Source organism: Entelurus aequoreus, linkage group LG13 (genome assembly GCF_033978785.1).
Source record: "Entelurus aequoreus isolate RoL-2023_Sb linkage group LG13, RoL_Eaeq_v1.1, whole genome shotgun sequence".
In the NCBI taxonomy this organism is placed as follows: domain Eukaryota; kingdom Metazoa; phylum Chordata; class Actinopteri; order Syngnathiformes; family Syngnathidae; genus Entelurus; species Entelurus aequoreus.
In genome coordinates, this window is record NC_084743.1 from 65,853,270 (window position 1) to 65,880,135 (window position 26,866).

The 26,866-nt window shown below is 38.2% G+C and overlaps 1 protein-coding gene across 2 annotated transcripts in view; it reads right to left on the minus strand.

The window, feature by feature from the left end:
- Window positions 1–25: 25 nt before the first annotated feature.
- The window catches only part of LOC133663603 (cGMP-dependent 3',5'-cyclic phosphodiesterase), a 460,149-nt gene continuing 433,308 nt past the window's right edge, over window positions 26–26,866 (minus strand). For both annotated transcript variants that reach the window (XM_062068196.1, XM_062068195.1), the window contains exons 24-31: window positions 26,720–26,807; window positions 26,298–26,345; window positions 19,313–19,387; window positions 19,125–19,224; window positions 15,096–15,208; window positions 13,419–13,457; window positions 13,213–13,319; window positions 26–3,681 (exon numbers count right to left, since the gene is read on the minus strand). In XM_062068196.1, coding sequence (XP_061924180.1) covers window positions 3,447–3,681; window positions 13,213–13,319; window positions 13,419–13,457; window positions 15,096–15,208; window positions 19,125–19,224; window positions 19,313–19,387; window positions 26,298–26,345; window positions 26,720–26,807 — 805 coding nt within the window. In that variant the 3' untranslated portion in view covers window positions 26–3,446. The remainder of the gene's footprint in view (window positions 3,682–13,212; window positions 13,320–13,418; window positions 13,458–15,095; window positions 15,209–19,124; window positions 19,225–19,312; window positions 19,388–26,297; window positions 26,346–26,719; window positions 26,808–26,866) is intronic.

The following is a 26,866-nucleotide window of genomic DNA, read 5'->3' on the forward strand; positions in this document are numbered from 1 at the left end:
GGGTGTACCCCGCCTTCCGCCCGATTGTACCTGAGATAGGCTCCAGCGCCCCCCGCGACCCCGAAGGGAATAAGCGGTAGAAAATGGATGGATGGATATTGTTATTGTGCTGAAATTGCCATACGCAAAGCTACAAAAAGGGGACTGACTCTTTCAAACAAATTTACAGAGGAATATGAAGACGGACTCGTAGCTGCTTACTATTCTGAGACTTTTTTGGATAAATGTGGAAAAAAAGGAAGCAGCACACGAGTGGAACAACGGTAAATAACATCAAATATTAACTATTTACTTAATTACATGTTGTAAAAGTAGTCATTGACACTCCATTTGTGTATTTTATAGCCTCAACCCAAGTGAACGAAATGCTAATGCTAACAAGTTAACGCTAAATCCCATGTCTTGGTGTTGTCGGCGTGAGATAATCACTGACATTTATTATTTATATATTGTTATTTACAACTGAAATTGTCATACGCGAAGGTATAAGGGGACGGACTCTTTTAAACAAATTTACGGAGGAGTATGAAGCTGCTTACTACTCATGCTTTTTTGGATAAATGTGAAAAAAAGGAGGCAGAACACGAGCGGAACAAAGGTAAATAACATCAAATATTAACTATTTACTTTATTACATGTTGTAAAAGTAGTCATTTGTGTATTTTATAGCCTCAACCCGAGTGAACAGAATGCTAATGCTAACCAGCTAACGCTAAATCCGGTGTCTTTGTGTTGTCGGCGTGAGATAAACACTGACATTTATTATTTAAATATTGTTACTTGAAATGGACCAAAAGGAACCCCCTCACCCTCATGAAGTCATAATTTATCTAGAGGACGACTTTCTGACTGTTGGACATTGCGGACAAAAGCTTGACTTTTTATGAACAATTCGGTACACTTTACTTTTTTTAAATCATGTCGTTTTGTATGCTAATTGCTGTTATTAAATTTCTTACTCTTGAGTAAAATAATTCTGAGCTAATATTGCCTGTTTATTTACATGGCGTCAGATACGTCACCAGACTGATTTGTATAAACTATCCTGGACTGCGGAAGTTAAGTTGAAGTTAAAGTACCAATGAAATTTGTCCTCTGCATTTGACCTATCCCCTTGTTCACCCCCTGGGAGGTGAGGGGAGCAGTGGGCAGCAGCAGTGGCTGCGCCCGGGAATCATTTTGGTGATTTAACCCCCAATTCCAACCCTTGATGCTGAGTTCCAAGCAGGGAGGTAATGGCTCCCATTTTTATAGTCTTTGGTATGACTTGGCCGGGGTTTGAACTCACAACCTATCGATCTCAGGGCGGACACTCTAACCACTAGACCACTGAGTAGGCAAACGCAAACACGGTGGAAACACAAACCACACAGGAACTAGAGGTTCCAGGAACCTTAAGTTCCTGAACTTTATGTGGAAAAGGGCCTGTTGTCTCAATTTACAAATATGACTGTTTTGCAACGTCTTTTCAAAGTCGGTTTCAAAGGACACGCATGTATAAACAACGTCTTGTGCCTGCCGGGTTTAGCTCCTGGCGCGTTCCTGACTCGGTTCCTCTGTTCGCGCTTGGACTGAACGCAGCCGCAGCTAAAGTACCGTCCTCAAAGTGACACGGAGCGTGATCTGCACCGCCGCGTAACTCTGGTCTCAAGAACGGTCCAAAAAAAAATAAAAAATGGCCAGTGGGGACCTCAGACCCCAGGAAATAAGTTAACAAGGGGCTAGGGCTGATTTCCATTTTCACTCAGGCAGACGCTTCATATTGCACATGACAACAAAAGGCAGGTACGAGACGATGAGCGGGGGTCCTAAAAACATCTATATGCCCTTTGAAAACATTTAGTAGAAAAAACTCCCAACTAAGGCAGATTGAATCAACACGAATCCCAATGGTTCGAGACACTTTTGAACAAGACGTACGTTTTTTTCCCTGAGAACCGGCGTCCTCCGCAGTGGACGTTCTTAGTCTTTTGTATCAGCCCTGTTACGCGAAACACACATGTCCACTGCAGAGGACGCCGGTTCTCCGGAGGATCTGTACACACACACACACACACCCTGATAATACGCGTTATTAGCATTACGAGGGCGGAATGACGACGGGATTTCACACAACCCCCAAGAATGTGCACTAGCAAACATTTGGCTCGTAATCAGAATTTCTCCATCTCTGCTACCCACACATGCACACACACGCACACACACACACTTTCTGATGCACTTGTTTGGTCATGACCTCTCCAATGCACACACACACACACACACACAGCCTACATACAGTGTTCACGTTGTGTAACGACTCAGTGGTTGGCTTTAAACTGCAGCATATCCTCTTCGAAAACAAGTGAAAAAGTGGCGCATTGTAACACAAAACGTTTAAAAAAATGAGGCACAATCTGAGAGCTGAAAAAAAAAAAGTTTCCATACTTTACCTTTGGGATTTTTTTTTTTTTCTTTTTTTTTTTTTGGTGGCTACATTTCTGATTCTTTTTTTTTCCGGTCGCCTATGTAATCATCCCCACGGTGACGTCATCAGTCGGACAAAAGCGACGACGGCGGTCTTTACAAAGGTTATTTCACAAATATACATTTTTCTGAGCGCGGTGGTCCTTCAGTCAACACACTGATAGTCAAGCTATGTCTATAACAAATACACAATAATAAACAGACTCTGTATTTCAATCGGTATATATATATATTAAAAGCTCTAAGAAAGGCAGCGAAGATGCACAATAAGGCAGATCCATACGACTCGCACTCCACTATGGCTCGTTTACACGACGGGTGGGATGGATCTTTTAAAGGGCTGCTCCGGTTCTTTATCTACGGTGGTGAGGCGGAGGACGGAAGAGAGAATCCATGTGGTGGACGGGGGACGTGATTGTCAAAAGGGGCTAACGAGTCAAAGCAAACTGCCCCTTGTGGACATGTGTGGTAATGCATCAAAGGGGAAAAAAAATAATAATTTGACAGTAGAAAAATACCAGAAGAAGACATGGCATGCGTTCTCAAGCCGATGGCAGCTGCTTGTGTGGGAACTAAGCGAAGCCGTTAAATCATGTCACTCAAACAATAGCACTTTGTCAAGTTTACAAGTTGAACTATTTTTTAAATGTTTTTTTCTTAATCGCTCCCCAAAAAAAAAAAGTTTGTGAACAATCTTAATCGGGACGAGCGCTGCAAACGTCCGGTTCCGGCGTCGCCTCCGACCGCTCCTCTGATGGGGGAAACAAGCAACATGTAGCACGTGACCACGAAACCACGTCGGATGTTTCGAATCCCTTGTCCGCCCCCCCCTCCGCACCGGTGGCCGCCGAGGGGGCCCGACGGCGGGGCAGACCCTCTCCCTTCGCGGGGGTCGCCAGAAAGGTGTCTTCACAGCCTCGCACTGGGCGAGGGGAGAGGGGGAGAGAAAAAGCTCATGAGCCGCGCACGCGCCGCCGCTGTCACAGTCCCGGCCCCGCTTCGCCGTCGTCCAGGCAGCCGTTAAGGCAGAGGTGATCGCTCCCGAAAGCGCCCTGGGACTGCAGGAGCTCGTATTCCTGGTCCAGGAAGTCGAGGCTGTTGTTGCTCGGCAACCCCCGGATGGTGAACTTGTGGGACACCTTGGTCCACTGCTCTCGGTTAGCCGCCACTCTCTCGTAGAGCTCTGTGGCCCCGGGAAATAGTTCCGACAGCAGCCTAAAAAAAGACAAAGACCGTCACATGATTCATCTGTGCCGGACGATGAGTTAACCGCTTTCGATTCATTGGCTAGCACTGCTTGAATAGCTCTCAATCAGTGGAGATTGAGCCCTAAACTGTGCAGGATGACCACTGAAACGTTGGTGCCGTGACACTGATGAGAGTGAGGTTTTAGGGGGGTGAGTGTGCCGGATGCTAGAACGTGTGGCTGTGCGATACTACGTTGCGTAAACCTCACTTTCCACTGCCTTAAGAGTTGTGCTAGACACTGAGTTGATGGCTTTCAGCTCATTGGCTAGCAGTGCTTGAATAACAATAATGATAACTCTCAATCAATGGAGATTTTTTAACCTTGGTTTGAGCCTGGATTGGTGCAGTGACCATGGAGAGAATGAGGTTTTAGGGGTGTGTGAGTGTAACAGATGCCAGCTAGTGTGCCTGTGCGATAGTATGATGTGTAAACCTCACTTGCCGACGCCTTAAGAGCTGTGTGGACGGTGAATTGACATATTCCAGCTCATTGGCTAGCACTGCTTGAATAATAATAATGGTAACTCTCAATCAATGGAGATTTTTTAACCTTGGTTTGAGCCTGGATTGGTGCCGTGACCATGGAGAGAGTGAGGTTTTAGGGGTGTGTGAGTGTACCGGATGCCAGCTAGTGTGCCTGTGCGATAGTATGATATGTAAACCTCACTTGCCGACGCCTTAAGAGCTGTGTGGACGGTGAATTGACATATTTCAGCTCATTGGCTAGCAGTGCTTGAATAACTCAACCAGTGGAGGTTTGTGAACCTTGGTTTGAGTCTGGACTGTGCAGGATGACCACTGAAACGTTGGTGCTGTGACACCTATGACAGTGAGGTTTTAGGGGGGTGAGTGCAGAGCCGGCCCAAGGCATAAGCGTACTAAGCTTAGGGCCCCGCGGCCACCAGGGGGCCCCCAAAAGCAATTAACAAAAAATTCTTATTTATTATTTTTTGCATGTACGAGTCTGAGTCAGAGTCGTACATGGCAGTGATTAGTATTAATAACAAAGTCTGCCATCAGATTTCTTACAGTGATGTCATAAATGACTTTGCCTCCAGAAAAGCCAGGAAGCACAGGTTTTAAGGAGTGGGTGGAGTGGTGTGGGTGGTGAAGAACAGAGGAACAAAACTGTGATGTGATGGTCAAATGTGTGAATTAAGGACCTTAATTTAAGGTAGTTTATTTTGATTTTTTCCCCCAAAATTTTTTGCACATCACTATGTACATTTACATAGTTTTAATATGTAGTAACTTTATATTTGTTTATAAACCGTTATGTTACCTTGTTTCTGGTAACTCTGTTCATTAATATTATTTAAGTATTTGCTTGATATTTAATTTAATTATGTTGTTTTTTGTACAATTTAATTTGTTCCTTTTTATATATATTTAAGTGATTTTATTGTTGCACTTCATTGTTTTTCTTGCACTACGAATTATTTTTGCACATTGCTGTTTCAGGTTTTTGTTACCAAAAATAATAAAGTGAATCAGTATCAGCTTTATTGTCCAGTTATGTTTAACACACATGGAATTTAACTTCAGTAGACTGCGCTCTCTTTGTACAAAGTAAACATTAAATATGAACAATTACCTAAAAATATAAACTAGTAATTAAGGACTAATATGTACAAGACTGATGAGACAAGATGACACTTTTACTGTAAATACAAAGCTTCATCACTTGGACTGTTCAACCCCAGGCCACTCTTGTAGCTGAATGTTTTCTACATTTTAAGATTAGGAACCATATGTGGCATTTTGGACATCATTCGTTCATTCATTGGTATTATTTATGTTCTTAACTGGGCCACCCCCATATCTTTATAAATGACATGTCATTTGTAAAGACATGCCAGGCTGACAATAGGATAATGTAAACAACACTGCCAGAGCCGCAATGAGTTTATAGTAGGTGTGTGAATGATCAACAATCAATATTATTGGCAGAAATAGAGGGCCCCAAATCAAATTTTGCTTAGGGCCCCATGGAGGCTTGGGCCGGCACTGGGTGAGTGTACCGGATAGCAGCCAGTGTGACTGTGCAATACAATGTTGTGTAAACCTCACTTTCCAATGCCTTAAGAGTTGTGCTAGACACTGAGTCAATAGCTTTCAGCTCATTGGCTAGCAGTGCTTGAACGATAATAATAATAATTCTCAATCAATGGAGATTTGTGAACCTTGGTTTGAGGCTGGACTGTGCAGGATGACCACTGAAACATTGGTGCCGTGACCCGGAAGAGAGTAAGGTTTTAGGGGGCTGAGTGTAACAGATGCCAGCCAGTGTGCCTGTGCGATACTATGATGTGTAAACCTCACTTGCCGACGCCTTAAGAGCTGTGCTGGTGTGCTGGACAATGAATTGACATATTAGCCGGATGGCTAGTGTGCCCGTGCAATGGTACGATATGTAAACCTCACTTGCCAACGCCTTAAAAGCTGTGCTGGACAATGAATTGACATGTTTCAGCTCATTGGCTAACACTGCATGAATGACTCTCAATCAGTGGAGGTTTTTGGACCCAGGTTTGAGCACCAGACTGTGCAGGATGACCACTGAAACATTGGTGCCATGACACCGATGAGAGTGAGGTTTAGGGGGGTGAGTATGCTGGATGCCAGCCAGTGAGGCTGTGCGATACTACGTTGTGTAAAAGCTGTGCTGAAAAATGAGATGATTGCTTTCAGCTCATTGGCTAACACTGCTTGAATAATAATAATAATAATAATATTATCTCTCAAACAGTGGAGATTTGTGAACCTTGGTTTGAGCCTGGACTGTGAGGGACGACCACTGAAACATTGGTGCCGTGACCCAGAAGAGGGTGAGGTTAAGAGGGGTGAGTGTGACAGATGCCAGCCAGTGTGCCTGTGCCATAGTTTAATGTGTAAACTTCACTTGCCGACGCCCTAAGAGCTGTGCTGGCCAATGAATTGACATATTCAAGCTCATTGGCTACCACTGCTTGAATAACTCTATCAGTGGAGATTTGTGGACCCTGGTTTGAACCTGGACTGTGCAGGATGACCACAGAAACATTGGTGCTTTGACCCGGAAGACAGTGAGGTTTCGAGGGTTGAGGGATGCTAAATGAATGTGTTGTGGCAGTTGCGGATTTCACCAATACGGCGGTTTGAGGAAACACTCGGTTGCTTCTCCAAACATGACTCTAATGGTGAACTGTCAACATGAGAATACTCAACAGGAAGTGCTTAAAATTAATGGCTTCGTAAAAACACTGAGACAAAGTCTAAGTTCAATGTATCCTTCATGGTGTTTTTGAAACTGCACCAAGTTTTTCCTCAGAACTTTCCACTAACTTGAAGTGTTTTGCCAAGAGGATTATTTGTAATGTGTATGGGCTTGTTCTATTTATGGCCGAAGTAAAACAAAGAAAACAATTTTGAAGTTGTCTTTATTTTTAAATTATTGTGCCATGATTTTACCAGATAGATTTTCCTCCATGCGGCCCCTGAGTTAAAATAAGTTTGACACCCCTGTCTTAGATGAAAAGAGCAGTTTTATATTATGATTTGGTTTAAACAACTAAGAAAAAAAGGTTGTGGGCGTTGTTTTCGCTAAACACATACATTTGTCTAAATATGGCCAATTTACAACAACATTATTGTGGGTTTCCTGCACGTCGTCTTCATCACTAAAGAAAAAATCAAATCTGCGGGAGAGAATTCAAGTTTGTTTCTATTTTTTTTGGAGTGGTCAGCTTTAAAGCGTCCCTCTAGTCTTTGACTCTTTCATCGTCATGTGACATGACCGCGTGTCTGTTATGATTTTACTTCCTGGTTTCGATGACCCGCCTTATCTTGCCTCTGATTGGCCAGTTCCAAATGTTTCGCCCTAACCCTAGCCAATTGTGACTCATCATACGAACACCAACCAATCATCATGGGTTTTCTCCGTATGTATGGATGTTCTCTTTCATCCAGGTCAGTGTATTTCCTCCATGTTTTTTTGGGTTTGGAGTCACAGTCCATTTTCTCTCTTTGTAGCTTGTGGCTTTGTTGTAAACTACCTCGCTACATGGCTTTAAAAGAGACCTGGGCAAATTAAGGCCCGAGGTTAAGCTTTTCAATCTGGCCCGCCGGACATTTCCAAATATTTTTTTTAGATCTTTAAGATGGAAACTGTAGCTGCCATTATGATGTGCAGTGATGTTTTCCAAATGACCCTAAGTCTTGAACTATACAAAGTATTTCAATGGTTGGAATCCAAGCTTTTGCCTCATATACTAGTTACTATGGTAATCTAAATCACAGCAGCTCAGACGAGGCACCAAGCAGTGTGGGTGGGGTGCGTTTCCACAGAGTGTTTCTAGAGCGGCCGGCCTGTAATGCGGGTGTCAAGGACAGACACGGAAGGAGATTTTTACAACAAAGTTCTAAAGCTTAGTGATGTATCAGATATATCAGTTTGTAGGTGTTTTTTTTTTACCCTTCACGTTCATTATTCGCTGTGTTTGTTGCGTTTCGCTTGATTAATTGATTAATATTTCGATCGGACGAGAAGGGGTGTGACATTGATATGTTGTCAATATTCAGTGTTTTATCGTTCATAGTTAATATTGTAAATCCTGCATTCTTTATTTTCATGTACATTCTGGGTGGGTGTCTCATTCAGTAAAAACATAATTTTTTTTTGAAAATGGTAAAAAACTTGAATGGTCTGAATGGGTTGAAATGGTCGGTGTAGAAATTTTTCAAATCGGCCGAGAAATGTTGATGTAGTAACAGGTTGTATTGAGAAATGGTATTACGAAATTCCTAGAATTTCGGGAAAACCAGGAATTTTTCCAATTCAAAAAACAACTTCGTTTTTTGTCCTGATTAAGAGGAATGTTTTGACGGTGGAATGGTTGAAATGTGTTGAAAAATGTGGAAGGAGTAGTCGCCAGAAAAAAAGGGGTAGATAGGGCTTTGGAAAAGCAGGAATTCTGGAAAATCCTGGAATTTTTTTGAACTTGGAAAAATGATAGTCTGATTTTCCAGAATGGTGGAATGTGTCGGTTGAAAAATGCGGAAATGGTGAAAATCTGAAAAACGGCCAATTCATTTTGAATGGGAAAAATGTCCCGGAAAACCTGGAATTCTGGGAAATCTGGGAATTTTTTTAATTTTTCCAAAACTTAGTTTTTTGTCCTGATTAAGAGGAATGTTTTGACGGTAAAACGGTTGAAATGCGTTGAAAAATGTGGAAGCAGTAGTCGCCAGAAAAAAAGCGTGGAAATAGGGCTATGGAAAAGCAGGAATTCTGGAAAATCCTGGAATTTTTTTGAACTTGGAAAAATGATAGTTTGAATTTTCAGAATGGTGGAATGTGTCGGTTGAAAAATGCGGGAATGGTGAAAGTCTGAAAAATGGCCAATTCATTTTGAATGGGAAAAATGTCCCGGAAAACCTGAAATTCTGGGAAATCTGGGAATTTTTTTTAAATTTTTCCCATTAAAAAAAAACCTTAGTTTTTTGTCCTGATTAAGCGGAATGTTTTGACGGTGAAACAGTTGAAATGCGTTGAAAAATGTGGAAGCAGTAGTCGCCAGAAAAAAAGGGTGGAAATAGGGCTATGGAAAAGCAGGAATTCTGGAAAATCCTGGAATTTTTTTGAACTTGGAAAAATGATAGTTTGAATTTCCAGAATGGTGGAATGTGTCGGTTGAAAAATGTGGAAATGGTGAAAGTCTGAAAAATGGCCAATTCATTTTGAATGGGAAAAATGTCCCGGAAAACCTGAAATTCTGGAAATTTTTAAAAAATTTTCCCATTCAAAAAACAACTTAGTTTTTTTTTCCTGATTAAGAGGAATGTTTTGACGGTGAAACGGTTGAAATGCGTTGAAAAATGTGGAAGCAGTAGTCGCCAGAAAAAAAGGGTGGAAATAGGGCTATGGAAACGCAGGAATTCTGGAAAATCCTGGAATTTTTTTGAACTTGGAAACATGATAGTTTGAATTTCCAGAATGGTGCAATGTGTCGGTTGAAAAATGCGGAAATGGTGAAAGTCTTAAAAATGGCCAATTCATTTTGAATGGGAAAAATGTCCCGGAAAACCTGGAATTCTGGGAAATCTGGGAATTTTTGGAAGCCCGCGATTCCCAAATAGGCTGAACAGTTTGAAGTTAGAACGGTTTGAATCGGGTGAAAAATGTGGAAGGTAGAGCATGCCAAAATCTGGAGAAGAAGAAGAAGTAGAAATTGAATAAATAGATGCATTTTGGTGTAGAAACCCATATGTGTGAATGCTTTGGAGCATTCACACAATTATGTTTATAGGGCACAGATTGTACTACATGGCATTGAGAGATGTTCTTAATATTTAGTTGAATGATGTAACTAGCACATTATATACACTGTACAAGAGCAAAACAGTGTCAAATGAAGTTATCTGACTGTGTTATTCATGTTGTCGCCACTGGAGGGCAGCATCACAAGCTTGAATGGAGCAACACAGCAGAAGCATACAGGTGGATGTGTTGGCAGATGGTGGTTTAATAGCCTATCAGGCACAATCTGAAATGCATAAAAAGCTCTCCATTTGCAGGAATGAACCCCCTAAACTACGCCAGCCCAATGAATTCACCTCCTCTGCCAAGCCTTGAGGTAACCATCTGGATATTTGGGAATAAACGCTGCATGGCGTTCACATTTTACCCTGCAGGCCGCCGTTGTTTGACACTTAATTACTAGGCTCAACTATTTATTTAGCTAATCGCCCAATCACCAGTTATTTTCTTCCCTTTGTCACTGAATAAGCTATAATGACGCCCATTGTTTATTCCTCTTGCTTCCTGTTAGAAAATTGTGACATTTAACATCATCATTTCTGGTCAAATTGAATCACATTGATGAATTTTAGGTGTATTTATGTTGAACATAAGGTGACAATTCATAATTTTCTCTGCTTTCTACTGCAAGCATAAACATGTGATGTTATTTCTTGTTTAAATGCAAAATAAATTCAATTTAAACTATCTTGAACTCTTGAAAAATGAAGCACATTAAAAAAAAAATGTGAGCGAGTCTTTACCATGAAATATAATCATTCGAATCAGTGGTTGTCAAACTTTTTTTCCCACCAAGTACCACAAAAAACACTATCATGACCAATATTAAAATACAGTAGCGTAGTAAGACTAAGTATTCATTAAAAACAAGGCAAACGTTTTATTTAACAAGTATTTAGTATTTTTTTGGCCACTAACATTACACACAGTTTGAAGAGTAACACTGTGTTTAAATATTTGCCGTACCACTAGGTGGAGCCTGTGTACCACCAGCAATTGTGTTCCTCTTCATCTCAACTATACTATAAGGTTATTTTCTTTAAAAAAAAAAAAAAAAAAAGTTAGCACAAAAATGACACTTTAGGTTTCAGTCCACACAGTCGCTATGAAAATTGTGGAATATTTCACCAGTCACATGGTCCACAGGAAGTTGCATCCCCCCACGTCCTCTGCAGGAATGTGGGCGTTGCAATCTCAGCACAACCTGTTACTTAAATTATCTTTCAATGTTTTTTTTTGTTTTTTTTAAAATGTTGACTCACTGCTATGTGCTCAGTGTCAACATGTGACGTTCATATGTTGTCAATATTCAGTGTTTTATCGTTCATAGTTAATATTGTAAATCCCGCATTCTTTATTTTCATGTATTGTACATTCTGGGTGTCTCATTCAGTAAAAAAAATTAAAATTCCATTCCGTTTTTTAAGGCGGTCTGTCAGAATGTTTTTAGCATTCAGAAATTATTGTGAGGTTTTGTATTAGTGTTCCTAAAATAGATATACTGGCCCCCAGACAAATTTCTTTCTCTAAATTTGGTGTCTGCTAATTCTAATGTAAACACTGTTACTTCTTGTCCTGTTTGTCATTATATATAACCTTGTACAAAAAGGAAATAAAGTTGCCTGAGATGGGCTAATACAGCGTTTCTTAACCATAATGGGCCGCCAACAATATCTGTTTCTCAGCTGTGGGCAGCGGTACTCAGTTGTAATATTTCTCGTCAGCCGATGTCAACACAAGTGGGTTTTACTTTTTTTTTTAAATGTTTATTTGTCAGAATAATTGTATCTAAGTTATCACAAAACTTTGTGTTACATTGAGTTCAGCTCGCCCTGTGAGAGGACAAAAGCTGTCTTTGATCCTACCAAGAAGAAGGCTTGCAAAACTCCACTGTGTAGGATGGGAAGCTACATGAAGGTGTTCTGTTTCTTTAAAGTATTGTAATCCACAGAAAGATTTTGTCTTGACCCGAGAACTACAAAGCGGAGAGGAAGCAGGACCAGACTCCCCTCCAGGCGACCTTTTCTTTGAACTGTTTGTAATCAAAGGCGATGGCTGTTTACGACCCCCCCTCCCTTAGAAACAGCTGTTGCCATGTAATCAGTGAAAGTCCAAATAAAAGAGGAGGCGTACAATCTTTCGTCAGAGCATGGTGACACTTACAAGGGTACAGGTGTACACGTTTCTCCTCATTGAGCCAAATTTAATTCTGTCACTGTTTAATTCCTTGCTTCTTGTCTTGTTTAATAGATGTAATCTGTGTTTGAACCTGACATTATTAATGTTAAAAAAGTTAAAGTTATAGTACCAATGATTGTCACACACACTAGGTGTGGTGAAATTATCATCTGCATTTGACCCATCACCCTTGATCACATATGGTTGTTAAAGTTAAGGTTTTGGGGGATTTCTGATCGTTTGTGAGGGCACCAAAAGGACTTCTTTGTGTGTGCGCACACATGTTGTCGTTTTGTCTCTTTAATGGCGAGATAGATCCGTTTGCTTGTTCAAAGTATGCAAACCTTCACTAAATGTCAGAATAATTGTATCTTAAGTTATCACAAAACTTTGCGTTTCAATGAGTTCCCGGTGAGAGGACAAAAGCTGTCTTTGATCCTACCAAGAAGAAGGCTTGTAAAACTCCACTGTGTAGGATGGGAAGCAACATGAAGGTGTACTGTTTCTTTGATTTTGTCTTGACCCGAGAACTACAAAGCGGAGAGAAAGCAGGACCAGACTCACCTCCAGGCGACCTTTTCTTTGAACTGTTTTCCGACCTTTTCTTTGAACTGTTTGTTAATCAAAGGCGATGGCTGTTTACAACCCCCCTCCCTTAGAAACAGCTGTTGCCATGTTATCAGGGAATGTCCAAATAAAAGAGGAGGCGTACAGTCTTTCGTCAGAGCGTGTTGAGACACTGTGAAAGGGTACAGTGTTTACACGTTTCTCCTCATTGAGCCAAAATTAATTCTGTCTCTGTTTAATTCCATGCTTCTTGTCTTGTTTAATAGATGTCATCAGTGTTTGAACCTGACACTAAAATACGGACTTTTGTCGAGGCCGGAAGCCATTATTCATGTTTACATTGTTTCTTATGGAGACATTTGATAAGAACTCTACCCTATTTTTGTATGTATTTGTCTGTTGTTGACATACAATTAGTGTGATATTTGGAAATTAAAACACATGAGGTTACGTACTTGTAAATGGGCATGGCGATGTGCTCCATGAAGCTGATCTGCAGTTCCGGGATGTAGGCTTTTTCTCGGTCCATCATCTCGCTGGGTCTGTTGCCCATGGCTTTTTCCTGCACGTGCGACAGGAACATGAGTGAGAACTGCCAGGTCCTCAATACTTGCTCAATATTTAAATAGAATTTTGTGTTATTGAACAAATAAACACGTACCAGGTCTCCTTGAGAGAAGAACTCTTTGTAGATAAGCTCCTGTAGAAAACACGGAGAGCAACATGACTTATTGGTCATTCATGTGAGATTCATGGTGTGTGATTCTTCAACTTTGGTACGTGGGCTCCATCTAGTGGTACGCCAAAGGATCACAGTGTTTTACTGTCCTGTTCAAACTGTGTAATGTTACACTTTTTTCTCGAATTCCGCGGGCATGCACCTAACACTCATACAACTTGGTATGTGACACATGCTAACTGTTAGCATGTGTACGTTAGCATGCTAGCATGCTAACATTAAAGTGCTAGCTTTTTGAGCTAATTTTGCAACCGTTTACCCGACAGTCATATAACTTGGTATGTAACACTTGATAATTGCTAGCATGCTAATGTTAGCATGCTAACATTAAAGTACTAACTTTTTTAGCTAATTTTACACTTTTTTTTCTCTAAATCCCCTTTAGAGTCATATAACTTGGTATGTTAAATATTTTGTCATGTTAGCATGCTAACACTAGTATGCTAGCTTATTTTTTCAATTGAAAAGTACATTGGTGAGCAAAATTAGCATGTTTAAAAATGAAGTGTGTAAAAAATGTATTTTAGAAATATTTGTTATAATTTATTATTTACAGTATTTATATTTATAATTTATTAGCATTTTAGCACGCTAACATTAGCATGCTCTTTGTTTTAGCTAATTCAGAAGGTATTTGGCAGTTTATATTTTGTTATTTCATAGATGCTTACTGCAAGCGTACTATTGTTAGCATAGTGCTGTTGGCGTGATAGCTTTTTTTTATTTTGTAGGTATACACCTCAGTCATATTTAGCAGCCTATATTTTGGTATTTCACTAATGCTAACCGCAATTAGTTTATTTTTTAAGCCAATTTTATAGGTATACACCTCAGGCATATTTTGGTACTTGATGCATGCTCAGGTTATCAATATATATCAATACAGTCTGCAAGGGATACAGTCCGTAAGCACACATGATTGTGCATGCTGCTGGTCCACAAATAGTACTAACCTTTAACAGTTAATTTGACTCATTTTCATTAATTACTAGTTTCAATGTAACTGTTTTTCTATTGTTTTACTTTCTTTTTTATTTAAGAAAATTTTTGAAATTTATTTATCTTATTTGACTTTATAATTTTTTTAAAAAAGGACCTTATCTTCACCATACCTGGTTGTCCAAATTAGGCATAATAATGTGTTGATTCCACGACTGTATATATGGGTATCGGTTGATATCGGTATCGATAATTAAGAGTTGGACAATATTGGAATATCGGATATCGGCAAAAAAGGCATTATCGGACATCCGTAGTTTAAGCGTTACATACCTTTTACATACCAAAAAAGGTTGAAAAACACTGCACTAGACAACGGCACATTATTATAAATATATATAATATAAAATAAATATTTTTTGGACCAATTAGGTGTAGTTGGTTGAAAAACACGGCAGTAGACAAACAAAATTTCTGCTGAAATTGAATTTTCTTTGAAAAAAACCTATATATTGTACTGGTTTTGAAGGTGAAATCTACCAAAATGGCCCCCGCATCCTATGATTTGTCAGTCCGGGGCCCTGATGTCAGTCATTTATGTGCATGTATGTACGCTGGGAGCACCACAAACACTATCATAATATCATGCTGAGAACTGACCGCAATCTTGCGAGTGGTCTTCCAGCCCTTGGTTTGGTCTGACAGGTCACATGATGTCATCAGCAGGCACAGCAGCATGGAGCGGTGGGTTTCGCTTTTTGGGTCGTATCCGTCTGAAGCACACAACCATAAGTGCGTGTGAAATACGACATTATAATTGCTATGATTGCCGATTCCGCACACAGCGGGGAACGCTTTGCAGGAGCGCGCCGGATTAACCGAGCGTGGCGTGCATTACGAGGAATCGGAAAAAGAAGCACGGGGAAATCGCACGACTCGACATCCTGTCCGTGATTGACAGGCGCTCCTCCGTCAAGGTTTCCAGTGTCCTTGGACTGCTTGACCAGCCCAAAATTGGCTCCACAGAGGAGACGTTGGGTCTGCGGGATTATAATTGCTGGCATGCGCTCGTCACACGCCAGCGCTCAGGAGGAAAGAAGACAATTATTTTATGTAAAACTACTTAAAGTTTTCACCTCTAAGTACAAACTTGTTATGAATAGTGACTGCTTTTCACTTCATATTGCCTCCACGTCCCTGAGTGATGATTGTCACGTTCCGAATGACAGGGTGCACTTTTGTTTCCGCCGTCATTTCCTGTTTCGCACTCTTATTTTGTATTTCATTTTCCTGTTTGACCTTTTACAAAAACCCAAAGCCAGTGAAGTTGGCACGTTGTGTAATTTGTAAATAAAAACGGAATACAATGATTTGCAAATCCTTTTCAACTTATATTCAATTGAATGGACTGCAAAGACAAGATATTTAATGTTCGAACTGAGAAACGTTTTTTTTTTTTTGTGCAAATAATCATTACCTTAGAATTGAATTAAACACATTGCAAAAAAGTTGGCACAGGGGCATTTTTACCACTGTGTTACATGGCCTTTCCTTTTAACAACACTCAGTAAACGTTTGGGAACAATTTTTGAAGCTTTTCAGGTGGAATTCTTTCTCATTCTTGCTTGATGTACAGCTTAAGTTGTTCAACAGTCCGGGGGTCTCCGTTGTGGTTTTTTAGGCTTCATAATGCGCCACACATTTTCAATGGGGGACAGGTCTAGACTACAGGCAGGCCAGTCTAGTACCTGCACTTTTTTACTATGAAGCCACGCTGTTGTAACACGTGGCTTGGCATTGTCTTGCTGAAATAAGCAGGGGCGTCCATGATAACATATGTTGCTCCAAAACCTGTATGTACTTTTCAGCATTAATGGTGCCTTCACAGATGTGTGAGTTACCCATGCCTTGGGCACTAATACACCCCCATACCATCACAGATGCTGGCTTTTCAACTTTGCGCCTATAACAATCCGGATGGTTCTTTTCCTCTTTGGTCCGGAGGACACAACGTCCACAGTTTCCAAAAACAATTTGAAATGTGGACTCGTCAGACCAAAGAACACTTTTCCACTTTGTATTAGTGCATATTAGATGAGCTCTGGCCCAGCGAAGCCTGCGACCTTTCTGGGTGTTGTTGATAAATGGCTTTGGCTTTGCATGGTAGAGTTTTAACTTACACTTACAGATGTAGCGACCAACTGTAATTACTGACAGTGGTTTACTGAAGTGTTCCTGAGCTCATGTGGTGATATCTTTTACACACTGATGTCGCTTTTTGATACAGTACCGCCTGAGGGATCCAAGATCCGTAATATCATCGAATAAGTGCGGTGATTTCTCCAGATTCTCTGAACCTTTTGACGATATTACGGACCGCAGATGGTGAAATCACTAAATTCCTTGCAATAGCTGGTTGAGAAATGTTGTTCTTAAACTGTTCTACAATTTGCTCAGGCATTTGTTGACAAAGTGGTGACCCTCGCCCCATCCTTGTTTGTGAATGACTGAGCATATCATGGAAGCTGCTTTTATACCCAATCATGGCACCCACCTGTTCCCAATTAGCCTGTTCACCTGTGGAATGTTCCAAATAAGTGTTTGATGAGCATTCCTCAACTTTCTCAGTCTTTTTTGACACTTGTGCCAGCTTTTTTGAAACATGTTGCAGGCATCAAATTGAGCTAATATTTGCAAAAAGTAACAATGTTTTCCAGTTTGAACATTAAATATCTTGTCTTTGCAGTCCATTCACTTGAGTAAAAAAATAATTTGTAAATTATTGTATTCTGTTTTTATTTACGATTTACACAACGTGCCAATTTCAGTGGTTCAATGCGTGAAACTGGTATCCAAACATGGAAGTGCAGCACCAACTCTGAATGCAAGTGCTCTTAAAGCAGGAATATAAATTCTGTATTTCTACAAAATACAAAATCTGGCAAGACACCAACGCACTGCAGGTCTTTTTTTAAAAATTGACATTAAATGGTGTTTGTCCTTTTTGTGATGAACTGTTTAAAAAACCATAATGTTTCAAAAACATTTAATTGAAGCAAATACATTTTTCCGTTCATGGTGTTAAAACTTGAAAATTATCTGTCTAGGGCCCACTTACTAACAATGAAAAATTATATGGCGGCGTGGCGAAGTTGGTAGACTGGCCGGGCCGGCAATCGGAGGGTTACTGGGGTTCAATCCCCACCTTCTACCATCCTAGTCACGTCCGTTGTGTCCTTGGGCAAGACACTTCACCCTTGCTCCTGATGGCTGCTGGTTAGCGCCTTGCATGGCAGCTCCCTCCATCAGTGTGTGAATGTGTGTGTGAATGGGTGAATGTGGAAATACTGTCAAAGCGCTTTGATTACCTTGAAGGTAGAAAAGCGCTATACAAGTACAACCCATTTATCATTTACTTATTTATTTATATCAATCTGCGATTAATCGCGATTTATTTTGAGTTGACTTTGAACAAGATGTGATATCGCGATTAAATATTTTAATCATTTGACAGCCATATATAAATATATATATATATATATATATATATATATATATATATATATATATATATATATATATATATATATATATATATATATATATACATACACATATACATACTGTATATAAATACATAAATGTATTTATATGTATATATATATATACACATAAATGTATATATATATATATATATATATATATATATATATATATATATATATATACAGTATACATGTATACATATCCATATATATACATGTATACATATATACACATGTATATACACATATATACATATACTGTATATATACATATATACATACATATACATATATACATACATGTATATACATACATATATACATATACATATACAGTATACATACATATACATATATATATACATATACATATATATACATATACATATATATACATACATATACATACACATATATATATATATATCTATATATACATGCTTATACATACACATATATATATATACAAATACATATATACATGTATATACATATATATATATACACATATATATATATATATATATATATATATATATATATATATACATATACATATATATATATACACATATTTATATTTATATATATACATATACATATTTACATATATGTATATAAAAAAAATACATTTATATATACAGTATATATATATATATATATACATATATATACGTATATATATATATACATATATACATATATATACATAAATATATATATATACATATATATATATACATATATATATATACATATGTATATACATATATATATATATATACATATATATATATACATATATATATGTATATATATATATACACATATATATATGTATATATATATATATATATATATATATATATATATATATATATATATATATATATATATATATATATATATATATATATATATATATACATATATACATATATATATATATATATATATATATATATATACACATATATATATATATATATATATATATATATATATATATATATATATATATATATATATATATATATATATATATATATATATATATATATATATATATATATATATATATATATATATATATATATATATATATATAATATGATATATACGATGTCTTTGGTCTGATACTCACCATCAGACATCTTTTGCAAGTCCTTGAATATGCGAAGGTGGTGAGCCAGGTCTGTAGCCAGAATGATGTCCCTCATCAAATCTAGCATGCGCTGGTAATCCTAAAGGCAGCAGAATACGACAAATACGTTTAAAACAAGTGGCAAGGGCCAAGTATATTAATGTAAATATTTCATAAATATATGTAACCTTTCTGGAGAACTTCTCAAAAATGTTGCAGCCTTGAGTGTTCAAAATGGCGATGGCCTGAGCAAAATGATGTCTCTGAAATAGGCAGAGTATGATTACGAAACTGCTGAGTCGTGGTGCAATAGAAATAGAAATAAATATAAACACAGCATAACCAACGCTGCAGAAAATTTAGGCTTATTTTTTTTGTCGTAAATTGTACACAATAAGCCGCTGTACCTACAATCCGAACACAGTACACTCCAGATTTGTTAGGGATTTCAATTATTTCCAGTAATCAAAAACTTAAATAAGAATGATTTTTAAATATATTAAATACCATACATTAATTTTTTTTATAATCATATTAGTGCAAAACGACAAAGCACAAGTAGCTGTAGTTAACAGTAAAACAATAATAAAACATGCAACTCACACTGTGAACTAACAGGCTTGGGCAAAGTTCTGAATTTGGAATTTCAAACAGGGAAAGAAATTTCATTCATTGCAATTCAGACATTCCTTAAAGCCAAGTAAAATGAAGCATTGGTCACCTTCAACAAAATGTTAATATTAAAAACACTTTACACACACTAAGATTAAACCCAACTTCTTATTGTATTATTAATACTTGAATACATTTAACGTATTCTGGAGTTTATGCAATTCCAGCAGGAATAAAATGTGAACGCCCCAATCATTGCTAAATATGAAATTTAAAAGCTGAAGGACTCTAGAAATAATTTAGAAAAAAGTTTGAATAAACAGTACGAATGCTTTGAAAATTGGAAGAGCTGAAACTCAACTGAAATGCCAGTGGAATGTAGAATGAATGGTAGAAACAGTTAGGTGTATCAGGATATCAGGAGGTGGGGGGGGGGGGGGGGGGGTGTTTGGGGTGGGGAGCGTGGTTGGGGCGTGGCTAAGGGCGTGGTTAAGAAGAGAGTATATTTACAGCTAGAATTCACCAAATCAAGTATTTCATATATATATATAATATATATATATATATATATATATATATATATATATATATATATATATATATATATATATATATATATATATATATATGTATGAAATATTTGACTTTAAGTGAATTCTAGCTATATATATATATATATATATATATATATATATATATATATATATATATATATATTTTTTTTTTTTAAATTTTTTATTATACATATAAATAAAATACTTGAATTTCAGTGTTCTGCAGGCTATCCAATAGATGGCAGTATTGTCCTGTTTAAGAGTGTCACAACATTGCTGTTTACTGCAGACGAACTACTTTACGGTAGACTAAACGTGACTGCTGTTGTTGTGTGTTGGTACCGCGCTGGGAGGACGTTAATGAAACTGCCTAACAATAAACCTACATAAGAAACCAAGAACTCGCTCTCCTTGTTGTGCACACTACTCTCTAAAAGTATAATAATAATAAATACATTATTTTACTCAAAGATGTAAAATTGACAGAAACAAAGATTTGTTCTTCTGGTCGATTCCAGGATTCGAACCAAAATTACTCAGATGGGTAATAATGATATATGGGTGTTATCTGCTTGGACCAAACAGCTTAGTTTACCATGAATTGATTAACGTGGACCCCGACTTAAACAAGTTGAAAAACTTATTCGGGTGTTACCATTTAGTGGTCAATTGTACGGAATATGTACTGTACTGTGCAATCTACTAATAAAAGTTTCAATCAATCAATCAATCAGTTTCCCAAAATTATTATCAAATTTGATTGTTAAAGGGAGCTATTCAACCATTGAAGATAACACGTGTCTACCCAGAATTCAATGCTGCAACAGTACTATGTTTTCAGTTAATTTTGGGGATAAAGCAAAGTTTTTATTACAATGAAATATGTTACCTAATTCTATGAAACAATTACTTGTTTACTATAAACATCCCTGGCTATATACCATTGCTTGTAATAATCATATAGTAGTCTCCAGACGTAGGTTGTACCACATGTTATTTTGTGGCTAAACCATTAATGATCAATAGGTACCATCAATACTCTCAAATTGCTATACAAAGCTATTACTGTGGTATTATATATAGGTGCAAATTCAATCTACTTAAACATAATAGGTCTAAGGAGACTATAAAATCTTACCAAACGAAAACATGTGAAAATCATAAAATTAACTACTGAAATATAGAGAATGCAGCCACGGAGTACCCAAGTAAGTGGACCCCGACTTAAACAAGTTGAAAAACTAATTGGGGTGTTACCATTTAGTGGTCAATTGTACGGAATATGTACTGTACTGTGCAATCTACTAATAAAAGTCTCAATCAATCAAAAAAAAAACTGCAACAGGTCAAATGATATCATTACCCAGAATGCATTTCGGCCAAGGTATTGCATTTGGCCTAATCTCAGACTCAATAAATGTTTGTTTACCACAACAAACATATTTTCCGATAGTGTTGAACATTTACTTGCGTTCAAGGTTATTTTCAGGGAGGTAAAAAAGGCAAATGTAAGTGAGAGTGGTGGGCTGACTACCAATTGTATTGTCCAATGATTTGAAAAATCACCGCTGAAGGAAAAGCTGGGAATGTTGTCGGTTTTGATAGACGGATAGCTTAGACTAAGACAAACATTTGACTTGTGGGAACGGTTAAAATTGGATGAAGGACGTGCAAGAAGAAGCAGATAGAATAAAAAGGGTGAAATTACTGGAAAATAATGAATGACAGTAAATATGGTAATTTTAGGGAAGGTTTGATGAAAGAGCACACATGTCCTGAATGCGCTGAACGTTTTGACGTTTGAACGGTGTCAATCAGAGTAATGGACCACCGAAGAAGAAGAAGAAGAATAAATAGATGAAAAATGGAGCGGAATAACATTTGGATGAACGCCTTCACCCAATGATCAGTTTTATGGAAGATGCTTTTATTCTTTTTGTCAGTTAAAAACATTTGCAGTAATTACCGGGAGGTTATGCAATCTGTTTTTGTTCCAAAAAAATGATGGGCAGATTTTGATTCAACTCCAGGAAATGTCAGAAATGGAATAAGGAACAAGTGATTACATTTTGGGTCAGATCCGGATAGTTTTTTTTGTGTGGTAGTTTCCAATTATCCCGCCTCCACCCACAGAGACAAAGCGAGTCGATGACTGACAAGAGGGTTCACTTAGTTCCTTCCATTTTGCTATCGATAGCTCAAAAAGTTACGGGCACATTCCGATAAAACTTTCAGGAATTACATTTTGGGTCTGATCCGGATCATTAAGCTACGTTACGATTATGTTACGAGCTTCAAACTTCTGTTTGTACGTATGCTTCTAGGCCCCGCCTCCAACCGCGGAGACTAGGAGAGTGGATGACTGAAAAGAGGGTTCGCTCAGTTGATATCATTCCGCTATAGATAGCTCAAAAAGTTATGGGTACATTTTGAACTTCTATGTGTGTATGCCTGTCTCCCCGCCTCCACCCATAGAGACAATGAGAGTGGATGACTGACTTGAATTCCGTTATAGATTGCTTAAAAAGTTATGGACACAATTTGATGACATTTTTTAGGAAATGTCAGAAATGGGATGACAAACAGTCAATAACAATTTTGGGCTCGATCCAGATAACGTTTACTACGGTAATTTACGATTCCGTTACAATCTTCAAATTCTGTGTGTGTATGCTCGTGGCCTCACCTTCACCCACAAGGGCAAAAAAGGGTGGATGACTGACAAGAGGGTTCACTCAGATCATTTAATTCCGCTAAAGCTCGAAAAGTTACTGGCATATTTTGATTATACATTCAGGAAATGTCAGAAATTGGATAAGAAACTGAGCTTAGACTTCTGTGTGTTTAGTATGCCTGTGTCCCCACCTCCACCCATACAGACAATGAAAGTGGATGACTGACAAGAGGGTTCACTCAGTTTCTTGAATTTCGCTATAGATTGTTCAAAAAGTTATGGACACATTTTTAAGACATTTTTTTTAGGAAATGTCAGAAATGGGATGACGAACAGGTAATAATTTTGGGCTCGATTCAGATCATTTTTACTACGGTAAGGATGGATGACTGACAAGAGGGTTCACTCAGTCTTGAAGTTCGCTATAGATTGCTCAAAAAGTTATGGACACATTTTGACAATTTTTTACAGGAAATGTCAGAAATGGGATGACAACTTTGGGCTCGATTCAGAAAATTTTTACTACGGTAATTTACGATTACGTTACAAGCTTCAAATTCTGTTTGTGTATGCTTGTGGCTTTGCCTTCACCCACAAAGGCAAAAAAGGGCGGATAACTGACAAGAAGGTTCACTCAGTTTCTTGAATTTCGCTATAGATTGCTCAAAAACTTATGGACACACTTTGATGCCATTTTTTAGGAAATGTCAGAAATGGGATGACGAACAGGTAATACAATTTTGGGCTCGATCCAGATAATTTTTACTACGGTAATTTACGATGACGTTACACGCTTCAAATTCTGTGTGTGGCCTCGCCTTCACTCACAGAGGCAAAAAAGGGTGGATGACTGACAAGAGGGTTCACTCAGTTCATTTAATTCCGCTAAAGCTCAAAAAATTATTGGCACATTTTTGATTATACATTCAGGAAATGTCAGAAATCGGATAAGAAAAACGTGATTACATTTTAAGGGTGACACCTCTGCCCTATGAGCTTAAACTTCTGTGTGTGTAGTATGCCTGTGTCCCCACCTCCACCCATACAGACAATGAAAGTGGATGACTGACAAGAGGGTTCACTCAATTTCCTGAATTTCACTATAGATTGTTCAAAAAGTTATGGACACATTTTTAAGACATTTTTTTTAGGAAATGTCAGAAATGGGATGACAAACAGGTAATAATTTTGGGCTCGATTCAGATCATTTTTACTACGGTAAGGATGGATGACTGACAAGAGGGTTCACTCAGTCTTGAAGTTCGCTATAGATTGCTAAAAAAGTTATGGACACATTTTGACAATTTTTTATAGGAAATGTCAGAAATGGGATGACAACTTTGGGCTCCATTCAGAAAATTTTTACTACGGTAATTTACGATCACGTTACAAGCCTCAAATTCTGTTTGTGTATGCTTGTGGCCTCGCCTTCACTCACAAAGGCAAAAAAGGGCGGATAACTGACAAGAAGGTTCACTCAGTTTCTTGAATTTCGCTATAGATTGCTCAAAAACTTATGGACACATTTTGATGCCATTTTTTAGGAAATGTCAGAAATGGGATGACGAACAGGTAATACAATTTTGGGCTCGATCCGGTTAATTTTTACTACGGTAATTTACGATGACGTTACAAGCTTCAAATTCTGTGTGTGGCCTCGCCTTGACTCACAGAGGCAAAAAAGGGCGGATGACTGACAAGAGGGTTCACTCAGTTCATTTAATTCCGCTAAAGCTCAAAAACTTACTGGCACATTTTTGATTATACATTCAGGAAATGTCAGAAATCGGATAAGAAAAACGTGATTACATTTTAAGGGTGACACCTCTGCCCTATGAGCTTAAACTTCTGTGTGTGTAGTATGCCTGTGTCCCCACCTCCACCCATACAGACAATGAAAGTGGATGACTGACAAGAGGGTTCACTCAATTTCCTGAATTTCACTATAGATTGCTCAAAAAGTTATGGACACATTTTTAAGACATTTTTTTTAGGAAATGTCAGAAATGGGATGACAAACAGGTAATAACAATTTTGGGCTCGATTCAGATCATTTTTACTACGGTAAGGATGGATGACTGACAAGAGGGTTCACTTTGTCTTGAAGTTCGCTATAGATTGCTCAAAAAGTTATGGACACATTTTGACAATTTTTTATAGCAAATGTCAGAAATGGGATGAGAATTTTGGGCTCGATTCAGCAAATTTTTACTACGGTAATTTACGATTACGTTACAAGCCTCAAATTCTGTTTGTGTATGCTTGTGGCCTCGCCTTCACTCACAAAGGCAAAAAAGGGCAGATAACTGACAAGAAGGTTCACTCAGTTTCTTGAATTTCGCTATAGATTGCTCAAAAATGTATGGACACATTTTGATGACATTTTATAGGAAATGTCAGAAATGGGATGACGAACAGGTAATACAATTTTGGGCTCGATCCGGTTAATTTTTACTACGGTAATTTACGATGACGTTACAAGCTTCAAATTCTGTGTGTGGCCTCGCCTTCACTCACAGAGGCAAAAAAGGGTGGATGACTGACAAGAGGGTTCACTCAGTTCATGAAATTCCGCTAAAGCTCAAAAAGTTATTGGCACATTTTTGATTATACATTCAGGAAATGTCAGAAATTGGATAAGAAACACATAATTACATTTTAAGTGTGATCTGGATCACACTTAAACCTTTTTTGCACCACGGACCGGTTTAATGTAGGCCTTATTTTCAGGGAGCGGCTTTCCGCGTGTGCCAGATAAATACAGCAAAAAATAAGTGCATGAAAAATACAACTGACTATGACGCTGAAATGAGTGTTTCTTTGCAATGAGATGCTCATTAATGTGCTCATCATATGTTCATTAATGTGCATGTCACAAAGTTATAACAACTTCCTATGAGGAGTTTTAATGAACATTTATAAACAGGCTTGTTGGTGTGTCTAGTGAGACAGGCCAAAGTTAAGTAGGAGAAATTTCAGTCGTTTATAAATTATTTCATGTTTCTCTGCGGCCCGGACCGGTGGTTGGGGACCACTGATCTAGATCATATTTTGGATTTAATACTTTTTTTATTTATTATTGGGATGTAGGGCCTGACGAGGGCTTTTCTAGTTTAAAATGTAATGTGCACCTGTAGTTCATAGTAACATCAGTAATATACTGTAAAGCCTGATTCTATAATATACCAACATAATCAACATTGAATTTCACTGAATATCAATTCTACTTCCTTCAGTTCCAATTTGAATTGCGATCGTTTGCCACCTCAAGACAAATTTATGTGGCATCCAATTGTAATTCTGCACAAAATTGCTAACTATCTGCGCATTTACCTCCATCACGGATCCCTCTGAGCTGTAGAGAGCAGCCAGCACAGATTGCTGAAAACAGAGGCAGTCAACAAATGAAACACCATCCCGTCATCACACACGTTGCATTGATTAAAAAAAAGCAGCAAGACCCCCAATCCCCCTCCCCCAACACACACACACACACACACACACACACACACACACACACACACACACACACACACAAAAAGCCCGCGTCTTTCATTGAACTTCTCGTGCCTCTTTTAGGACGACTCTCGAAATAGCAAAGCCACGCTGGAGGCTCGTGCATGACGAGAGCGTAACAGACAAACATTCTTCCAATCACAATGGCGTTCTGTGTCCCGTGGAGGCGAGACACAATCCCACCGCACTACATGCCTCATTCCTCGCTCTACCCGACATAATACTCCGAAAGCTCTCACCGAGGCCACTTGGAAAGAGTTGTTGGTGCCACGGTGGTCCAGGTCATGGCACAGGCAGGACACGAAGAGAGCTAAAATCTCTATGTCCCTTCAAGAGAGCAGGGGAAATGAGGTCATTAGCAACGCAGGAATACGCCATTGTTGTCA